Here is a 20,297-nt window from a genome sequence, read left to right as displayed (position 1 = left end):
CAAAGCCACACACAAAAAAGGTTTGCCATAAGGTATGTTCAGTCCCAGAACCCTCAAGATTATAGCATTTTGTTATATATCTCTATACATATATAGCTGTATATGTATACATATATATTATTATATATTTATATATCTATATCTATATCTGTAGATATGTAGATATGTAGACACATATCACACACCAAGTCTCCTTAAATGTCCTACTCTACCTTGCCACACCAGGATGATTTGGTTAAGTATTCTATAAGACTCTTCAGAACTGCCATGTTTAGACTGTCCATACATAGAAAGCATTCAAAGATAATCTAGGTATACCACAGGACTTGGGGCTGAAAGAAATCTAAAAGATCATCTAATCCACTTCTTTTCTTTATAGACAGGTGAACTGAATTCCAAAGAGTGAAAATGATTTTTCCAAGTCATACAAACAGTGTAGAGTAGCAAAGTCAGAATTCGAACCCAAATCTTCCCTACAAATTTTGTGTTCTTTCCACTATTTCACATTCCTCAATTCCTCTACTTAAACCAAGGTCCTTCTGATTAGATGATAAGAGTATGATAGTTTATATATAAGCATATATATGTATATATATACATGCATATAGATATATATAAAGAGAGAGATTGTTATAAATACACATATATATAGACATATGTATACAAACATATACATATATATATGTGTTGTATATGTATGTGAAGGGCCTTCCAAAAGTTTTAATATAGTTTTAAGCTATTAAAATTGTGTATGAGGATGTCAATTAATAATATTAATAAAATGATACATTTTTCTGGTACACTTTCCAAAGTATTCTCTTTTTTGTAGGTAGTTGGAGTTAAGTGATTTGCCTAAGATCACACAGCTACTAAATGTTAGGTATCTGAGGCTGGATTTGAATAAGTTCCCCCATTCCAAGGCCGGTGCACTATTAACTACGACATCTAGCTGCCCCTTTACAAAGTATTTATACACCTTTTATTTGATTAATTCCACATACTTCTGTGAACTGAACAAGGTGTTATGACTCCTATATTATACATGAGGAAACTGAGGCTTGCCCAAGATCATAAGCTAGTTAAGTGCAGAACCAGAAGGGAGCAAACTTTCTAGCTCCCAGACCCAAAGCCATCCAAGACATGAGATCAGAACTCGTACCAAGGCATGGAGATGGGATCAGAGATTTAAAGCCAGAAGGAACCTTAAAGACCATTTATTGCACCTCTTCATTTTATAAAAAGGAAAATTAAATCCTAGGGAGGTTAAGGATTTTTCCCATGATTATACAAGTGGTGGGGCCAGAACAGGAATCTGATCACAGATCCTGACTTCAAATGACTACCCTACCATAATGACTCCCTTGCCCTTGAACAGAATCCCAGTGTTCCTTACCTTCCCTCCTTCACTATTGTCTGGGCTTTGTGTTTCCAGGAGATACTAGGTGGAGGGTACCCAGAAGCAGTGCAGCTGATCCTCACCTCAACACCCTGGGAAAAGTGCTGGGAGACCGTGTTGATGCTTATCCGAGGAGGCTCTACAGCAACAGGAGAAGGTCAAAACAGAAACTTAGCCACAGGCCAGGGCATCTTCCAACCCAGAGTCCTAGACTGCCCCTGTTTTAGCCAGGAGGCAAAGAAAGTAAATACCTAAAAAAACTAGAGACCAAGGCAGTTCCATGGTTAACAAGAGTGTAGGAGACCAGCACCACCTGCTATCACTAACCTGACGTGCAGAGAATGGTTACTCTAGGTATGATTCCTTTCAGATATGCTCACCTCAATGACAGAAAGCCTGGCAGGTTCAATTCTTGGTATCCTCAGGAAGTGATCACCTTCCACATCAGGATATTCTGATCCTCATCTCCCCTAAAGTCAAGCTAGATACTACCAATTTGTAGAGAAGCTGTTCCAACGTGGATGAGGATCACTTCCATTACCACTCTAAATTAGAAGGCTTCCCATCAGCATCCCAATTCATGTCACTCAAGGACCCATCCTTGGATCTCGTCCCTAACTTCAAAATTCCAAATTATATTCCTGGGCACTTAAATACAGACTACATAGGGGTTGAAGGACAATGGTAGGGACAACATAGTACTATACTGATGTAGAATGAATGCTACTCCTTGCTTCATCAGCAATAAGGGCAACTTAAGCTAGATATTAGGGTGAATTTCCCAAAAGTGAGGGCTGTTGGACTTTGGTACCAGTGGCCAAGGAATGCTTTGAAATTGCTTTCCTTGAAGGTCCCTTAAATAGGATCGAGTTATTTGTTAGGAAAAGGGCAATCTGGAGACAAAGGGATGGAGGAGATAACCTCTTAGGGTACTGGGTCAATTTTGAACTGAGAGTGATGGAGAAAATAGGAAGACTCACCTCTAACAAAGAGCCAGACTGATGCTCTTGCCATCCCATTGGCATTGCTAGCCAGGCACTGGTACCTCCCGCCATCACTGGGAATGATGCCATTAATCTCCAGAGAAAGATTAGCCAGCTGTGCCACCCGTCCTGGTGAGGCTGGTAGGGCCCTCCAATCACGGATCCAGGTCAAGTTGTAGGGAGCCTTGTCTAGCACATGGCATGACAAGACAGCCGTCTCTCCCGGAGACACAGTGACATTCTGTGGAGCAGTCAGCTGGGGTGGGGGATCTGTGGGAGAACACAAAGTCAGACTAGAGCTGAGGGATGGGGTCTGAGCAAAATATTTGCATTGCAGAGAGTGAGAAGAGAGAGAGACAGAAACAGAGACAGAGAGGCAGGCAGACAGACTGACAGAGACAGTCAAAGACAGAAACAGAGAAAAGGAGAGAGATAGAGGGAGAGAATAAGAGAAACAGAGAGGGAGAGAGAAAGAGAGAGAGAGGAGAGACAGAGAGAGAGAAGGAGACAAACAGACAAAGAGACAGAGACAGAGAGAGAAAGGAGACAGACAGAGAGGCAGAGATAAAGAGAAGGGAGAGAGATGGAGAGGAGAGAGAGAGAGGAGAGAAAGAGAGAGAAAGGGAGACAGAGACACAGAGAGAGAGCAAGAGAGAGAGAGAAAGGAGAGAGAGAGGGAAAGAGAAAGGAAGAGAGAGAGAGAAAGGGAGAGAAAAGGGGGAGAGAGAGAGGGAGAGAGGGAGAGGAGAGACAGAGAGAGAGAAGGAGACAGACAAAGAGACAGAGACAGAGAAAGGGGAGAGAGAGAGGGAGAGAGAAAGAGAGAGAGAAGAGAGAGAGAGAGAAAGGGAGACAGAAAGAGGAAGAGAGAGAGGGAGAGAGAGGGGGGGGAGAGAAAAGGGGGAAGAAAGAGAGAGAGAGGAGAGAGAAGACAGAAAGGGAGACAGGAAGGGGGAAATAAAGAGAAAGGGGGAGAAAGAGAGAGAGAAAGGGAAAGAGAAAGGGGAGAGAGAGAGAGCAAGAGTAAGAGAGAGAGAAAGGGAGACAGAAAGGGGAAGAGAGAGAGAGAGAGAGAGGAGAGAGAAGACAGAAAGGGGGAAAGAGAGAGAAAGGGAAAGAGAAAGGGGAGAGAGAGAGAGCGAGAGAGAGGAGAGAGAAGACAGAAAGGATAGAGAAAGGGGAAGAGAGAGAAGACAGAAAGGGAGACAGAAAGGGGGAAAGAGAGAGAAGGGGAGAGAGAGAGAGAGAGAGAGGAGAGACAGAGAGAGAGAAGGAGACAAACAGACAAAGAGACAGAGACAGAGAGAGAAGGAGACAGACAGAGAGGCAGAGATAAAGAGAAGGGGAGAGAGATGGAGAGGAGAGAGAGAGAGGAGAGAAAGAGAGAGAAAGGGAGACAGAGACACAGAGAGAGAGCAAGAGAGAGAGAGAAAGGGAGAGAGAGAGGGAAAGAGAAAGGAAGAGAGAGAGAGAAAGGGAGAGAAAGGGAGAGAGAGAGAGAGGAGAGAGGGAGAGGAGAGACAGAGAGAGAGAAGGAGACAGACAAAGAGACAGAGACAGAGAAAGGGGAGAGAGATGGAGAGAGACAGAGAGAGAGGAGAGAAAGAGAGAGAAGGAGACAGAAAGAGGAAGAGAGAGAGGAGAGAGAGGGGGGGGAGAGAAAAGGGGGAGAGAGAGAGAGAGAGAGGAGAGAGAAGACAGAAAGGGAGACAGGAAGGGGGAAATAAAGAGAAAGGGGGAGAAAGAGAGAGAGAAAGGGAAAGAGAAAGGGGAGAGAGAGAGAGCAAGAGTAAGAGAGAGAGAAAGGGAGACAGAAAGGGAAGAGAGAGAGAGAGAGAGAGGAGAGAGAAGACAGAAAGGGGGAAAGAGAGAGAAAGGGATAGAAAAAGGGGAAGAGAGAGAGCGAGAGAGAGGAGAGAGAAGACAGAAAGGATAGAGAAAGGGGAAGAGAGAGAGAAAGGGAAGAGAGAGAGACAGAAAGGGAGACAGAAAGGGGGAAAGAGAGAGAAGGGGAGAGAGAAAGAGAGAGAGAGAGAGAGAGAGAGAGAGAGAGAGAGAGAGAGAGAGAGAGACTGAGAGAGATTAAGGGGGGCAGGAGAAAGTGGGGAAGACAGACAGACAGAGAAACCATGATATCCATATTCCAACTACTATTATTCTCTCCCTATTAGAACCTTGAACTCCATTCTATTAACTACGACATCTAGCTGCCCCTTTCCAAAGTATTCATGTACCTTTTATTTGATTTGTTCCATAAACTTCTGTGAACTGAACAAGGTGTTATGACTCCTATGTTATACATGAGGAAACTAAGGCTTGCCCAAGGTCAGAAGCTAGTTAAGTGCAGAGCCAAAAGGGAGCAAACTTCCAGCTCCCAGGCCCAAAGCCAGCCAAGACATGAGACCAGAGCTTGTACCAAGGCTTTATCTAAAAGAAGTAAGTTTCAGCTTCATTTTACCTGAAACTAGTCCTCTAAGCCTGGCCAGCTCCACAGATTGCTTTTTATATTCTCCTCCTTTTACAAATAGATTCTCTTTAATCTTTCTCCATCAAAATGTAAGCTCCTTGAGGGTAGAGACTATCTTGCTTGTTTATGATTGCATTTCTGAGCATTTTCCAGACACAGTAAATACCTAATAAATGTTCCATCTGTTTGTCTCTCTATCTCACTGTCTTTATGTCTACCTATCTTTATGGACTCACTCCTCATTTCCTTAATGCTACATTACGTACTCTAAAATGATTCAAAATCAGTTCACATCAATCCATATCCCAGGCCCTCTTATAGTGTTTTTCCTCTTTTAATAATTTTCTATTTTCTTACATATAACTTGTTTTGTATATATTTGTTTCCATGTTGTCTTCCTCATTAGATTAATAAACTTCTTGCGGCAGGTACTGTCTTTTTGTCTCTTTTTGCATCCTCAATGCTTAGTATAGTGTCTGTCACATAACAGGCACTTAATAAATGTTATTTATTAATTTGCTGTCTGACTATGAGCCCATCGTTTTATTTCTCTGAGCCTTACTTTCTTACATGTAAAATGAGGATTATGATACAACCTCACACGATTGCTGTGGAGAAAGTGTTTTATATACTTTAAAGTCCTGGAGAAATATGAAATGTTCTTAATAATTATTATTGTTAATAATAGACATGGAGGATGAATACTTGTCAGTAATAATGTAGTGAGTACTTAGTGGGGTATCTAATATTCTAAAAATCCTCTCGAGTCTCTTATGACTCTGAGATTCAATGACTTAATCCTCTGTACCAGGATCTCTTCCAAACATTGGGGACAGTTACACCCTATGAAGGACTGATGATTTCATCAGATGCTACATGACTTACATTCTAAATTAAATTTAATATGTAATAAGAGACTAAAATTTAAAAAATAAAAATTAAAGAACATTTTAGTACTTTTTGAGCTAATGATTTAACATTTTGAAATACACCTTTAGGAAATAACCAAAAAGAAAATGTAGCTGTTCAGAAGAATTCATGGCAATGCTATTGGAAGCAATCTAAACACTAGAAGAAGCAAACTTCTGAATCCTTCTGGAACCTGCCCAATTGAATATTCCTTTTCTTTATCATCAGATCCTCTCTATCTACTAGATCCTTACCACTATCTAAAAAGATGCTTTGAGTCTTCTCCATCTTTAAAAAAAAAAAAAAGACTTTCCTAGACCCCGTCATCTCTTCAAGTTATTGTCCTATATCTTTTCTTCTTTTCATCACCAAATTCCCAGAAAGAGTTTTCTACTTTTGTGCCTCAACTTTCTCAATATCCAATTATATCTCGATACTTTGTATTCTGGATTCTGACCACAAGTATATAGAAATTCTCTTAAACATTGCTTAATGATTTTATCTAAAGAAACAGCATGGCTTATCAATCTTCATTATCCTCAATCTCTCTGCAACTTATTTGTTTATTGATCAATAAACTAATTTAAAAAACAACGAAAAGCGCACTGGATTTGGAAATCAGAACTATCTTTGGATCTTTGGAAAGCCCACTGCACTCTTTCCTCAACCATAAAGCAAGGGGGTTGAATTAAATTATCTCTAAGATTTCCTTCAGATCTCTAATCTGATTCAACAAATTCCTTCAAAGCCTGAGGGAGATGCAGACCCTAGAAACAAGACTTACTGGTGGGGAGCTGTTTCTGAGAAAGCATTTGCAGGAGCCAGAGGGGAGAGTGTTGAAAAAATACAAACCTGTAACCACAAGTTGGGTTTTTGCCTTTCCCATCCCTGCTCGGCTCATGGCTGTGCACTCATACATGCCTTCCTCTGATTTGGAGGCTCTAGGGATCTCCCAGCTGCTGTTTCCTGACTCCCTATAAATCAAAGATATAGAACACTCACTGTGCGAGAGCAAGGGTTGTTACAGTATTGTCTCCATATATGCAACACCTAGCACGTAACAGGAGCTTAATACAATTGTTAATTTATCATTTAGCTGCTCCTCTTCAGACTCACCCATACCACACCATAAATATACATTCTACCATTGTCCTCTTCTTAAGCAGTCTCAAGAGGAACCCAGCTAACTTTTGTTCAACCTAGGAGTTATTGCCTATCTAGGAGGAAAGTTTGAAGAAGGACATTCAGATGCCACTAATTAGGTGCTGTCTCCCCTTTCTGGGCCTGGCTGTTCTGAGAGGACAACCTGATAGAGAGCTAGTGAGTCTTCCCACTATATCCCAGGCAAGGCACTAGGATTTTCTAATCTAGGGCTTCTTAAACTCTTTCCATTCATGACTCCTTTTTGCCCAAGAAATTTTTACACGATCCCAGGCATATAGGCATATAAAATAGGTATACAAATCAAACATTTACCAATAATAAATCATAATTTTGTGACTTTATAGGAAGCTGGACTCTAAGCCACAGGGCTATAGGGAATAGGACTAGGAGCCAAACTCCCACTTCATACTCACTGGAAATGCCTCTCCTCGCCTAGCTTCACTCCATTTCGTCTCAGCTGGAGCCGAAATGGGAGTGAACTGTGCACTGAGCAAGTGATGAGCAGCGGTTGCCAGAGATACCCGTGGATCTTGTTGGGCATGGTCACCAATGGAGAACCTAGAGAAGGGCAAGGGAATAAATATTTATATAGTACCTGCTATGTGCTAGTTTTCATGTTAAGTCTTTTTTTTTATAAATATATTATTTGATCCTCATGAAAATCCAAAGGTAAGTACTATTATTATCCTTGTCTTACATTATAAGGCAAACAGTTAAGTGGTTTGCCCACAGTCATCCAACTAATAAGTATTTGCGACTGGGTTTGAATTTAGTCCTTCCTTACTCCAGGCCCAGCATTCTATCCACTGAACCACTGAGCTGCCTTCAAGGAAAGGTAGCCTAGGAGACAAAAAGCCAGCCCTCAAATCCACCTCAGCCAACTCTAGCCCCAAGGATACCCATTACCCTTGTTATCCAAGGGGAAACAGAAAGGGAGAAGAGTATTATGGTTTAAAAAAAAAAAAGCATTGTAGCCTGGAAGTCTAGTTCCTTTCTTATCTCTTCTCTAGTCAAATGTATTGCCTTAAGGAACTTACTTCTGGCTTTCATTAATAAAAGCATGGGATGATCTAAGTAAGACCTGGCTCTGAGAGTTGAAAGAAATAATAAAAATTATAATTCAACAATGGGGACTGAATGTGGATCAAAGGATAATATTTTCACCTTTTGTTTGCTTTTTCTTTCTCATGGCTTTTTCCCTTTTGGTCTGATTTTCCTTGTAAAACATGACAAATATGGAAATATGGTTTAAAAGAATTGCACATGTTTAATATATATCAGATTGTCTGCTATCTTGAGGAGGGAGAAAAGGGATGAAGGGAGAAAAATTTGGAACACAAAGTTTTATAAAAATTAATCTTGAAAACTATCTTTATATGTATTTGGAAAAATTAAATACTATTGAGGGAAAAAAAAACTTGTTCAATAAATAGGAAGCCAAAACCCAGCTGAGGACAAAGGCATATAGTGATAATGTCAGTCAAGATCGTTTGTCCACTTGTTGATATGTTCGAATGGGGACTCCTTTCATGGATAGGTTGAACTAGAGGGCCACTGGGTTCCATTACGGTTCTTGAATTTTGTGATTTTTAAATACAGCCCATATCTTCTGAATTTGAGTTCAATTTTTTTTTTAATTCCACTGCTCTCCAAAGTCCTTTCCGATTCTAAAATTACATGATACTGCAGATCCCAGGCTCATTCCCAGCTCTGTCACTCCCTCATTATGGGACTTCAGGCAGTTATTCAACTTCGCCATATATCCCATTCCTCCTTGGCACAATGGAGAGACAAATCTCCCCCATCTTGACCCCCCCCCCAACACACAAAGCCAATCCCATAAAGATACACTCAGGGTGAGACAATGTGGACAACCTCCTCAGAAAACAGGGTGGGGCAAGCTTATGTCATATGGGCTCCCAGCCACATCCCAAGGGATGAGAAGCCTGGACCACTACCCAATGTCTTTGTGAGCATCCCATAGCCCACCTCCCTCCTCCCCTCACTAGCAGTTTTGCCAGGTGCTGGCTAGGCTCTAAAGCTTCCCCCTCTTTCCTCTGAAAACTTAAAAGTTCCAGGGATTCAAGATCTCAGCTAACAGCATCACCACCATCTTATCTCCAGACAGAGCATCCTGCTCCAAGATGTACATCTAACTTTCCTTCCCAAGGTCCATGTTTCCCAGACAGAAGGAAAAACAACACATACATACAAAAAGCCCCAAACCATATTCCACCCCCTTCCCTTTCTAATGCATAAACAAAGACAGAGATCAAAAGTCAGTGCTGAACTCCAACAATCGTGTTGGTCAAGGAAAAAAAAAGAGATTCCTATTCCCCCTGCAGAAATTCCTTCCCAGAAACTCAGCCTCACAGCTGTGTAGAGAAGGCTCACATTCTCTTTCTGGGGCCCAGGAGCAATAAGGGAGACAAAAGGAATAGGCTGGAGGTGGTCTAGAAACCGGATTTTCCCCAATCCACTCTTAACTCCTGGACTTTATCAATGATGACTTGTCATCACTAAGAGCTATTAGGGATGAAGGGAGGATCTTCCCACCCACTTCCAAGTTCCCAGACCTATGGAGCTATTGAAATTTAAATCACATCTACATCTCCAGTTTACCCAGCATCTCCAGCTGTGTGTGTTACAGTGCAGTGTTAGGGACAGTTAGATCCAGTCAACAGGAAATTTTGTAGCACAGTGCCAGACCTGGAGTCGGGACTCTTGCCTGAGTTCAAATGTAGCCTCAGACACCTCCTAGCCCTGTGACTCTGTTTGTCTCAGATTGTTCATTTGTTGTTCTGACTCTGAGACTCCATTTGAGATTTTCCTAGTCACTGGAGTGCTTTGCCACTTCTTTCTCTAGCTCATTATACAGAAGAGAAAACTGAGGCAAACAGGATTAAATGACCCGGTTTAGTACTCTAGCCACTTTGCCACCTGACACTGTGTATCACTTAAGAAAGTGCTTAATGAACAATGTTGATTGATTAATTTATAATCACCATAATTAGCTACAGCAAGCACTATGTAGACTCTAGGTACTTTTTTATTTTAATTTTTTTAATGACTCTAAGTGCAATAGGAATTCAAGGAGTTGGGGATAACAATTTGGGGAAGAGAGAGCTTCTGGAAGAAATGGACCTCAAACGTCCAAGGCCAATGGAAAGGGTGACTGCTTACCTGGAGCCACTCCATTGTAGGCCACGTTAGAAATGCGGAGCAGGGGATTGCCTTCGTGATCCTCACCCTTTACCTTGAGGTAAAAACGGTCCTTGGGCACTTGAAAGGGAGGTCCCACCCACAATTGGTGGGAGGAGGTATTGGATAAGGGCCGAGTAGGGAGGGTCAGCAGGGGCTGGCCAGAGCTATGGGAAAGCTCTACTGAGTCTAGGCGCCCTGGAGCCAACAGACCTGTGGAGTTGATCACCAGTGATATGGGAACCCCTGCAGAGGAAAGAGGAAGATCCAATGGAATCAGCTATAATTTTGTCGGCAATGAAAGGGAAAATACAAAATTGGTAGGCCCAACCCCAGATGTTTCTCTCATCTTCCTGTTCTGGTTCCTGAAATTCCCAAACAAGTTATCCTTTTTATGTTTCACAAGGGCCTTGTGAAAATAGAAGTCTGCTACCTGGCAGGATTATCTTAAAACCTCCTTAGTTCATATTTCTTTAGCAAACTATGGTGAAAAGTAGGGAATCTAAGACACGGGGATTTTTGGTGAGAGGGAAAGGAAGGGTGAAAAGGGAAAACTCTAAAAGCAGTGCTCTTCCCTCTTTCTCCCCAAAATCCATACCTGATACCAAAACCACTATACCTTGCAAGGGCCACTCAATGGTATGATTGAGATCCAGGGAGGGCTGGGTGGTGAAACCAGCTCGGAAATTGATGTTGCTGATGCCCGTGATCCTCACAGAGTGGCGACCACTACTATAGACCTATCAGAACCCCCATCCCCACACAGAGAATGTTAACCACTGAATCTTCACCCTACTCTTCTGATCACCTATAAGTTGAAGATCACATCAGTCTAGACCCTCAGCCCACTCTGCTCTGTCTCCTTAGTCTAGATCCATCATCTCTACCCACTGTCCCAGACCTAGAAAAAATTGGAGGGAAATAGAATTGCCTCTCACTCCCAAACCTGTACTTTACTTCCTCCCCAATAACTATCCTCAAATGTTCTTCTCCAGACCTCTACAACCTCCTCTATTCACCCCAATCCCCTGCCCCACACTCTCCTCCCACCTTAAATGCTCCTTCTATCCTACCTTGATGGACCAAAGGCCAGGGTGCTCAGGCTTAAAAGCCACCACCTTAGCAGAATCTGGGATGTTAAGAAGCATGTTCAGTCCTTCATCCTTCTGAAGAATCCTCCCTAAGCCAAACAAAAAAGAATCAAGAAAACTCATGAGTAACATGGAAAAAGTCTTTGAAATCAGAGGCCCCAAATTCCCGACCCTCTTCTGATACTTCACTTAGGCACATCCCTTAACCTTTTTGAACCTCAGTTTCTTCAACTGTAAAATGAGAGTTTTAGACAAGATGGTATCTCCTCAGAGTGTCTCAGAAGTCTTCCAATTCTAGAGCCATTTATTCTTTTCTTGGGTACGATAGAGATATTCTCTGATAGACCAGAATAGGATTCTTACAGTATTCTCTATGTTTCCTTGTTGTTCCCCACCACCACTTCTGAAGGTTCCCTATCATACCTCTGGAAACCCAGTCCTTCTATAACCATCTTTCTCTACCAAACCCTCATTTTAACCTCCTTCTTGAATCACCCAAGGAAGCAATCCCAGCCCCATATTACCTTTTTTGAGCAAGTACCTCATATAACCCTTCCATACTTGGGTGTTACTGTTTCTTAAATAGTTATAGGATAATATAATTTAGAACTGGAAAGGCCCTCAGAGGTCAGGCAGCCAGTTCCAACACCCTCATTCTATAGATGATGACACTAAAATTAAGAGAAGTGTAATAGTTGCTTAATAAAGATTTATTGGATTACTGGATTGGATTAAATGAAGTGCCTCCATTCACAGGTAGTGAATGGAAAAGACAGGCCATGACTCTAAGTCCTCTAGGTCTGTAATACTCTTTCCACCATACTCTAGCCCAAACTGGCTCCTGGACCTCTTCCTTCCTCTCTTCAAAGAGAATCAGAGGTTCCAAGCAAATATTTCATATTCCTCCTCCTCTACCCACCCCCACATTTACCATATTCCACTCTAGCATGAAAAGATGAGTTAAGCAGTGACAATTCCATACCCAATGGGTCTCTCACTTCAATCTCTGGGCCGGGACCACTAAGGGAGATGGTGACCTCTTTCAGACTGGGATCAAATGGAATCTTCCAGGTGTGTTCTCCTTCATTCTCATGATCCGTGGACAGCAGGTGGACCTTAGAGACCTGGATGGCTTCCTCCACCCACTTCAGGACCTACAACATGGAAGGCAGAGAGAGGGAATGCTGCAAACAAACTCAAGAAATCTCTCCCATTCCTGTTCCTACAAATCTGAGGCTTCTCATGATCACAGTTTTCAAAGCCAGGATGCTTGAAGGTAACTGAGATTGAATAGGGAGTGAGAAAGGACTAAGTCATAATAGTTGAGAATAAAGAAAAGCCAAGCTCAACCCATGCCCCTTAAATCTAGTCCAAATTCCCAAGTCTAATGTTCAAGACTCTATTGCAATCTGACTCCAGCCTGCCCTTCTAGAGTAGAAAGACCATTTAATTCTGGATTCAGAGGCCCTGAGTTCAGACTCCAATTCTGTTACATATTAGTGGGTGACCCTGTACAAATCACTTAATCTGTCTAGTTCTTTTTTCTTTTCTTAGTTTTGTACAAAATGGCCTCTAAAGTCCCTTCTCATTCTAGATCCATGACTATGATGCTACCCTTATCTTACTCATGATTCTCAAATATGTAGCCATGTTGAGCTCTCCTCGTTCACACACACACACATACAGACACACACACATATGCCAACATGATCTCTCCTACACTGCAGTCTCCATTAATTATATTCCTTCATCTGAAATGCCCTTTCTTCTGCCTATCCAAATATTATACATCCTTTACGGATCAACCCAAGTCTTCCTCCATAAAGTTTTCTTTGATTGCTTTATCTGCTTTCTCCAAACCTTCTATCATACCTAAAATCTATACTACTCATCTTTAGCTCTTCATTATTTACAGTTTTCCAATTGTTTCATGGATATAAATGTCTTATTTCCTCAATAGGGTTTCCTATAGGAGAGAAACTGTATCATCTCTTCCTCTGATTCTATAATAATCACTGGCATTTATAGAACTTTTGATAATTTGCAAAGTGTTTTTCGTGTTATCTCATTGAATCTTCACAACTTTCCCATAATGTTATCCTCATTACAGAAAAAGCAACTTGAAAGCATCCAACAAGTTTAGCCTCTAGAGAGGTACCTAAGAGGACAGACACTAGAATTCCCAAAGGGATTCCAAGGCTTCTCCCAGAAAAGTGAGGGAGACCAACTGAGGTGAGATGGGAGACCCATTCACATTTGTTTGGGAAGTGGAAAACAGAGCTCATTGGACACCAGTTAAATTCCCTATAAATGATTGTTAAAATACCTAGAAACAACAAGCTCGCTTTCCCAGATCTTTCCCTTCATCCCCTTCAATGTTTTCATCTTGGCTTTTTGTCAAAGTCAAGTCTCTCAGAATCCCTAACAAAGAAGATTTCACAATGACCTTGGGAAGCAGGTGCCCGTCATGAGAGTCCAGAGGAAATAATAATCTGAGAAGAGGAGGAAGCTGCCTATAACATCATTACAGGCCTGTTCTGTTACTTTTTGGAGGAGGGAGAGACAGACACCCAGGAGTTCACGCTACTGAATGAGTGGGGGAGGAGGGAAGAAAAAACTGGAAGCCCAGTTTAGAGGCTTCTGTCCGGGCAGTCCCAGCTGGACACATCTCTCTTCCCCCTTCAGGGTACAGGGAAAGACTTCATGGGCCAATGAACTCCCTAAAAATATGCCAAATGCAATTCCCCAACAATTTTCATGCACCAAAATGATAGGTTTCAAGACCCTCCAATCCCCATAGGACCTCAGGAGCAACATCCAGAGAGAGCCCAGAGTAAGCAGCTTTATTAAGAAGCTAAATATTTATTTGGTCTGGTCTATGTTTTCCAGATGTCGGCAGGGTGAGGCAATTGGGGTGGGGGCAGGCGTAGGGGGGAGGCTCAGAGAGCTGATGACTGAGCCAAGGATATTTTGGAATTACCAGTCAAGCACGACCATTTGCTGATGGTAAGAATTAAAGAATCTAGTGTCCTTTCCACTGCCAGATGGCCCTTGTTCCATCACTCGCTACAGATAAATTATTACCCCTGCAGCTTTTCCTGGGGGATCTGACAGCTGAGAGTGGCTGGAGAGGAGGAGGCAGAAAGCCAGAAGAGACAAACTTGGTCTCTTAGCCACGGCCCAGAAAACAGAGAGGCTAAACTTCTGAGCTGTTGGTCCATGTCCTCAGTCCATGCATAGGTTCTGAGTCTCCATCGGGGGAAGAGCTTAACTCTAGCCAGGTCTTTACCTGGTCCATTCCCAAATGCCTTGCTTATTTGCCATAAAAACACCCTAGCTGTTCATCTCACCTGGGAATTGAACAGTTTCACCAGAAGCCTATCCTGAGAAGGTCAATGGAGCATAGGGGAAGGAACCTGAGGGCTAAAAATTGAACCACTTGTCTGAATTTTAATCCCAGTACTGGCTTTAAGTCACCTGGCAGTGTTAGATCATCCAACCACGAAGTAAATTTGAACCTTACTTTCTTCTTCTATCAAATAGGGATTTATTCATTCAACAAGTATTTTATAGGCACCTAGTATGTAGCTATTACTGAATTCAAGCAGGATACACATGATAATATACTTGATTTTAGCCCTAGGAAGCTGAGAAGCGACACAGTAATTGACCTACATTTTATATAGAGTTCTCAAGAAGTTAAAAAGTAATGAGCTGTGACAGCACTTTGAAAAATCAAAAAAGGATTCTACAACTGTAAGATGATAGCACAATTGTGATTTCTGAATTTACTCTTCTCTCAGCCATGAGCCGGAGCCAGGAGCAATCATAATAAAACTCTTCTATATTTGTATACCATAACATAGTTTACAAAGGCTCTTCACATGCCATTTTCTTCTCTAATACAGTAAGAAAGGAGCTGGGGTTAGAGTCAGAAGATCTGAGTTTGAATATCAGTCCTGCCATTCCATTCATTTAACAAATATTTATTTAGTACCTACTATATGTAATAGTATTTGAAGAAACTTACTAACCTATGCCTTATCTTGAGTAAGATTTTTCCCTTCTTAGACTTCAGTTTTCCATATGTAAAATATGCTATGTGAGCTTTAAGAGCCTTTCCAACTTTAAACCACCATCCTTCTTCAACCCTATGACATAGGAAACCTAGGCAGGTACTATATTGAATTTAAACTATCTCTTCCAACAATGAGTATTATGGTCTGCATACAGTAGATGCTTAATAGTTGTTGTATCCTCATTTTACAGGTGAAAATAACTGTTAGTAGGCAAAGAAACTTGTGAAAAGTCATACAAACTCAAGTCTACCAACTTTTAAGTTAGAGACTTTTCCTACTATACTGACTTTCAAGTCAAAGTCTGTAGGACCTCCCAGAATGAATACCTAAAGCCCAAACTACCCAGTTTCCTTTCCAAGGTACCGAAATGCCCGTAGAACAATCCCTGAACATTTGGCAGTGGACATGAGTTCCCTTCTCAACACTAGGAAATTAAGTTTACAAGCTTGGGTGACTGGGATCCAGGAAAGAAGAAAAGTTCCAGGCCCCTGTCTAGCAGCTAATCCACACAATCAGCAATCATTTTAACTTCAGCCCACTAATCTAACCAAATCCTTCCCCTACACTCCTCCAAAACTTACATTCCAGAACAACTCCCGAAATGCTGGGACTTCCACCAGCAAAGTCTCCAGCTTTCTGTTTTAATAAAGTTTCTTCAGCTAGCCTAAAATAGGCACTTGCTGATTGACCCACAAGTAATAAAGAGCATCTGTTATGTGTCTGCTTACAGGGTTCAGGACTGGTGAGGACTGGGGTAGGAGATGGGAAGGTGGGGGAGGGAGGGAACAGCTATATCAGTTTTGGGTGCAGGGGACCTGCCAATATTCTGCCAATATGCTGTTTCTTCTTGGTGATTTAGTGACTCAGATATTGGAATAACCAGAGATACTGAAAAGTGTATAGTGTTGGAGTATTAGTGTATAGTAAAAGACTACAAAAATCAACTCTCACAAGAGAATGAAGACATAATCATTTACATGGCTCTCTTCAACAATGAGATGATTCAAATCAGTTCCACTTGTTCAGGGACAAAGAAAGCCATATACACCCAGAGAGAGGCCTATGGGAACTGAGTGTGGACCACAACATAGCATTTTTATGCTTTCTGTTGATGTTTGTTTGCATTTTGTTTTCCTTCTCAGGTTTTTTTCTTTCTAGATCTGATTTTTCTTGTAAAGCAAGATAACTATAAATATATATATATACATATATTGGATTTAACATACATTTTAACATATTTAACATGTATTGGACTACCTGCCATCTAGAGGAGGAGGTGGGGGGGGGAAGGAGGGAAAAATTTGGAACAGAAAGTTTTGCAAGGGTCATTATTAAAAATTACCATACATATGTTTTGTAAATAAAAACCTTTAATTAAAAAAAAAGACATAGTCATTTAAGCATAACCTTGGAGACCATGACTTCTCAGTTTATTCTCATACCCAGAAAAGGGTGTAATATAGTCAGAGACACATGCTCACAAAGTTAAGATCTCTGTCAGCCAATTCCTAAAAAAGGAAGAACCTTTTTTTCTCTGACCAAAGTCTCACAAAATTCCTTTCTTCCTCCATACCTGTTTTGAAAGGACTAGTAAAAATAAATGGATTGGGGCAGCTACTAGTTGATGTAGTAGACAGAGCACCAGCCCTGAAGTCAAGAGGACCTGAGTTCAAATTTGACCTCAGACACTTAACACGTCCTAGCTGTGTGACCCTGGGCAAGTCACTTAACCCCAATTGTCTCAACAAAATTAATTAATAATAAATAAATGGGCAGCAGTTAAAAGAGCATACACCTTGGAGTCAGGAAGACCTGAGTTTAAAAATAAATGGGTGATATTTATAGCAGCATTCCTTCTAGTAAAAAAGACTAGAAACAAAGTAGATGTCCATCTATCAGGGAGTGGCTAAATAAGTTGTGTCATATGAATACAATGGAATGATTACAGTATTGAAAGTGTGACTCAAATCCCAAAATCCATTGTTGTAGGACATTCTTCTCAATAGGAGAGATCAATTCCTTGGGTAGTTTTGGGACTTAGCTTACATTAGAAACAATGAGTATGGTGAAAAATAGAGAAGTATAGGAATACATATTAGCTGATACAAAGTGAAATAAGAAAAACTAGGAAAACAATATACTGACTACAATGGTGTAAATGAAAAGAACAACAATAGAGAAGAAGAAGAAGAAGAAGAAGAAGAAGAAGAAGAAGAAGAAGAAGAGAAGAAGAAGAAGAAGAAGAAGAAGAAGAAGAAGAAGAAGAAGAAGAAGAAGAAGAAGAAGAAGAAGAAGAAGAAGTCAAATGTAGACAAATTATAATGACCAAACTTGTCCCCAAAAAAGAGATATGAGAAAGCACTTCCCCCACCCTTTTTTTACAGAAACAGCAAAACATGTGACAATAGAACTAACCCACACTTCAACTAAGTCTAACAGTATATGCAGTGTCTATGCTCACTTGCCCAAAGTAATAATTTTTAGGTTGGTAACTATCTCTAGAGCCTTACATCAGGAGACACTTAACAAATATTTGGTAAATGGAATTGAATAGAGGAATATTAGCATATTTTGTTTTATGTTACTGCTATTTCCCAATATATCCCCTTTTCCTTCATTTCAAAGAGAATCACCCCTTAAAAAAAGATGCACCTCATTCACTTGCTGCTTGTCCAAGTGGAACACCTGTCCAGAACTTGTAGCAGCAATCTCTTCATATGCCAAATACCCTGGATGAGTGCGATCCCCACAGTCACCTGTCAGCACAAAGACCACCTAAAAGACAGCAACACAAAAAATGAAATTGAATGAAAAAATGCATTAGATCTGGAGCCAAGGCACTGGGATTTAACTGCTGGTTCTTCTACATCATGGCTGTGTGACCTTGTAAAATGATCTCCTCTCTTTCTCATCCTCAGCTTCTTCATCAATAAAATAAGGAGACTTAGACTAGATAACATCTATAAGTCACTTCTGGTCCTTAAGTTCTAGGATCCGTATGGGCAGCACCATTCCCCAGAATTCCACACACCTGTGGACCTCTGATGGCAAAATCAACAGCAGAACCTTATATGGCATTGAAGGAAATAGGCTTAGTCCACATTAGTAGCTGCTGACCCATTCATTTCAAGTGATCTGCAAATTTCCATGAATATTCATATTTTCCACAATCAACAGCTAATGGAAAAACTAATATCTGGACCTATGGAGTTCTTGGAAAATGTTTAATATTAAAAAGGGATCCTCTACCACAAAACCTTACATTTTTAAAGGCCGTGCCAATAGAGTGAAAGCTCTACCACAATGGAAAGGGTTCATATACAAATATAGACAAATTGAATCTACCATTCAAGGATCAATCCAGAGACGTGCACAGAGCCTAATGAGAGATAGGTGATGCTATTGTCCCCTTAAGCTATGGCAACCTCTGAAATAAAAACAAATTTTGAATAGTTTTTGGCCCATGTGGATCCTGTTGCATTGCTTACAAGGAAGTTGGTGAAGTGGAAAGAGGAGAGAAACTAGGGCTAAGAGTCACACAACTTTTAGATCATCTAATAATGTAACTGTTGGCACTAAGCATGTGTTATCTTGGTCGAATGACCAGTTTCATAGTTGACCTTATACTGAATCTAAAGACTAAGTTCATATTGAAACAAGAAATAGAATTCCCTGTGATTGAGTGAAATAAATAATGAGAGGCTTTACTAAAGAAAATGGAAGCTAATTAAACTTTGGTGGTTTTCCTTGACTGAAGAAAGGGAAAAGATATGGAGGAAAAAGATGAGTGTCAGATGTAAAGTCAAGAAGACATGAGTTCCAATCCTACTTCAAACATCTAATGTCTATATAACCTTGAGCAAGCAAGATAACCTGTTTTAGTTCTCTGTTTTCTTGTCTTTAAAATGGGGACAATAATAGCACTTATGCAATAGGGTTGTTGTGAAGCTTAAGTGAAATAATATATGTAAAGTCCTTTGCAAATCTTAAAGAGCTCTGTAAATGTTGGTTAATCCTTTCCAGTTCATCCTCCACTTGGATTTCAGATTGATCTTCCTAAAGCACATCTGACCATGGTAGTGCAGTGAATGGAGAGCTCAAAAGTCCTGAGTTCAATTCTGGCCTCAACTTATTAGCTGTGTGAATCTGGGAAGATCACTTACCCTCTATCTGCCTTAGTATCTTCAACTATAAAATGAGCTTTCCCTCTTCATCTCCACTTCCTAGCTTTCCTGGTTTCCTTCAAGTCTCAACTAAAATCCCACCTTCTACAAAAAGTCTTTCCTGAACTCTCTTACTTTTAATGTCTTCAGTTATATTCATATCATTATATATGTGGTTTGTATGTATTCATGTTGTCTCCTCCATTATACTGTGAGCTTCTCAGCCTTTTGCACAGTGCTTGGCACATAGAAGGCACTTAATAAATGTTTATTGACTGACTGACCATAATTATTATTATTATTAATCATAGAGTCAGAGGATTTAAGTCTGGTAGGGATCTTAGATATCATACTATCTCCATTTCTTTGGATAACCTGTCCTCTATCCATGCAATGTGGTCCCTTCTCACCTGGACCTCTTAGAATTTCTATTTTCCCTCCAAGTTCAGCTCCAGCAAAATCTCCTACCTAAAGTCTTTCCTGATTCCCTCCTGCTGCAGTACTTCTCTTCTAAAATTCAGTCATATTTTCTTTGCATCTATATTTTTGCATATACTTAATAAATGATGTTGTCCCTGATATAAGCTCCTTGAGAGCAGAGACTTTTTCATTTAATAACTGGCCCCCACACAATGACTAGCAATTAATTAATGCTTGGTGATTGATTGAGTCTAGTTCTTTTATTTTATAGATGAGTAAACTAAGGCTCAGAGAAAGAAGATGATTTGCCTAAGATAATTCAAGCAGATAGTAGTTGAATAAGCTTTATAGCTTGGGTCCTCTTGATCCAGAAGCAATACTGTTTCTTACCAAAGGACAGGAAGGAGATTTGTTTGTTTCCTTG

The 20,297-nt window shown here is 40.7% G+C and overlaps 1 protein-coding gene across 1 annotated transcript in view; it reads right to left on the bottom strand.

Moving 5' to 3' along the window:
- The window catches only part of HMCN2 (hemicentin 2), a 185,863-nt gene that overhangs the window by 143,888 nt on the left and 21,678 nt on the right, over positions 1-20,297 (bottom strand). Inside the window, 9 exon segments of the mRNA XM_051980197.1 lie at positions 1,394-1,535; positions 2,377-2,649; positions 6,608-6,729; positions 7,333-7,477; positions 10,103-10,366; positions 10,740-10,860; positions 11,194-11,300; positions 12,194-12,365; positions 17,943-18,065. Of these exon segments, the coding sequence (XP_051836157.1) occupies positions 1,394-1,535; positions 2,377-2,649; positions 6,608-6,729; positions 7,333-7,477; positions 10,103-10,366; positions 10,740-10,860; positions 11,194-11,300; positions 12,194-12,365; positions 17,943-18,065 (1,469 nt within the window).

The sequence above is a fragment of the Antechinus flavipes genome, chromosome 2 (genome assembly GCF_016432865.1).
Source record: "Antechinus flavipes isolate AdamAnt ecotype Samford, QLD, Australia chromosome 2, AdamAnt_v2, whole genome shotgun sequence".
Lineage (NCBI taxonomy): Eukaryota > Metazoa > Chordata > Mammalia > Dasyuromorphia > Dasyuridae > Antechinus > Antechinus flavipes.
The sequence above is the reverse complement of the archived record's forward strand: the minus strand, read 5'-3'. Positions and strand labels throughout refer to the sequence as shown.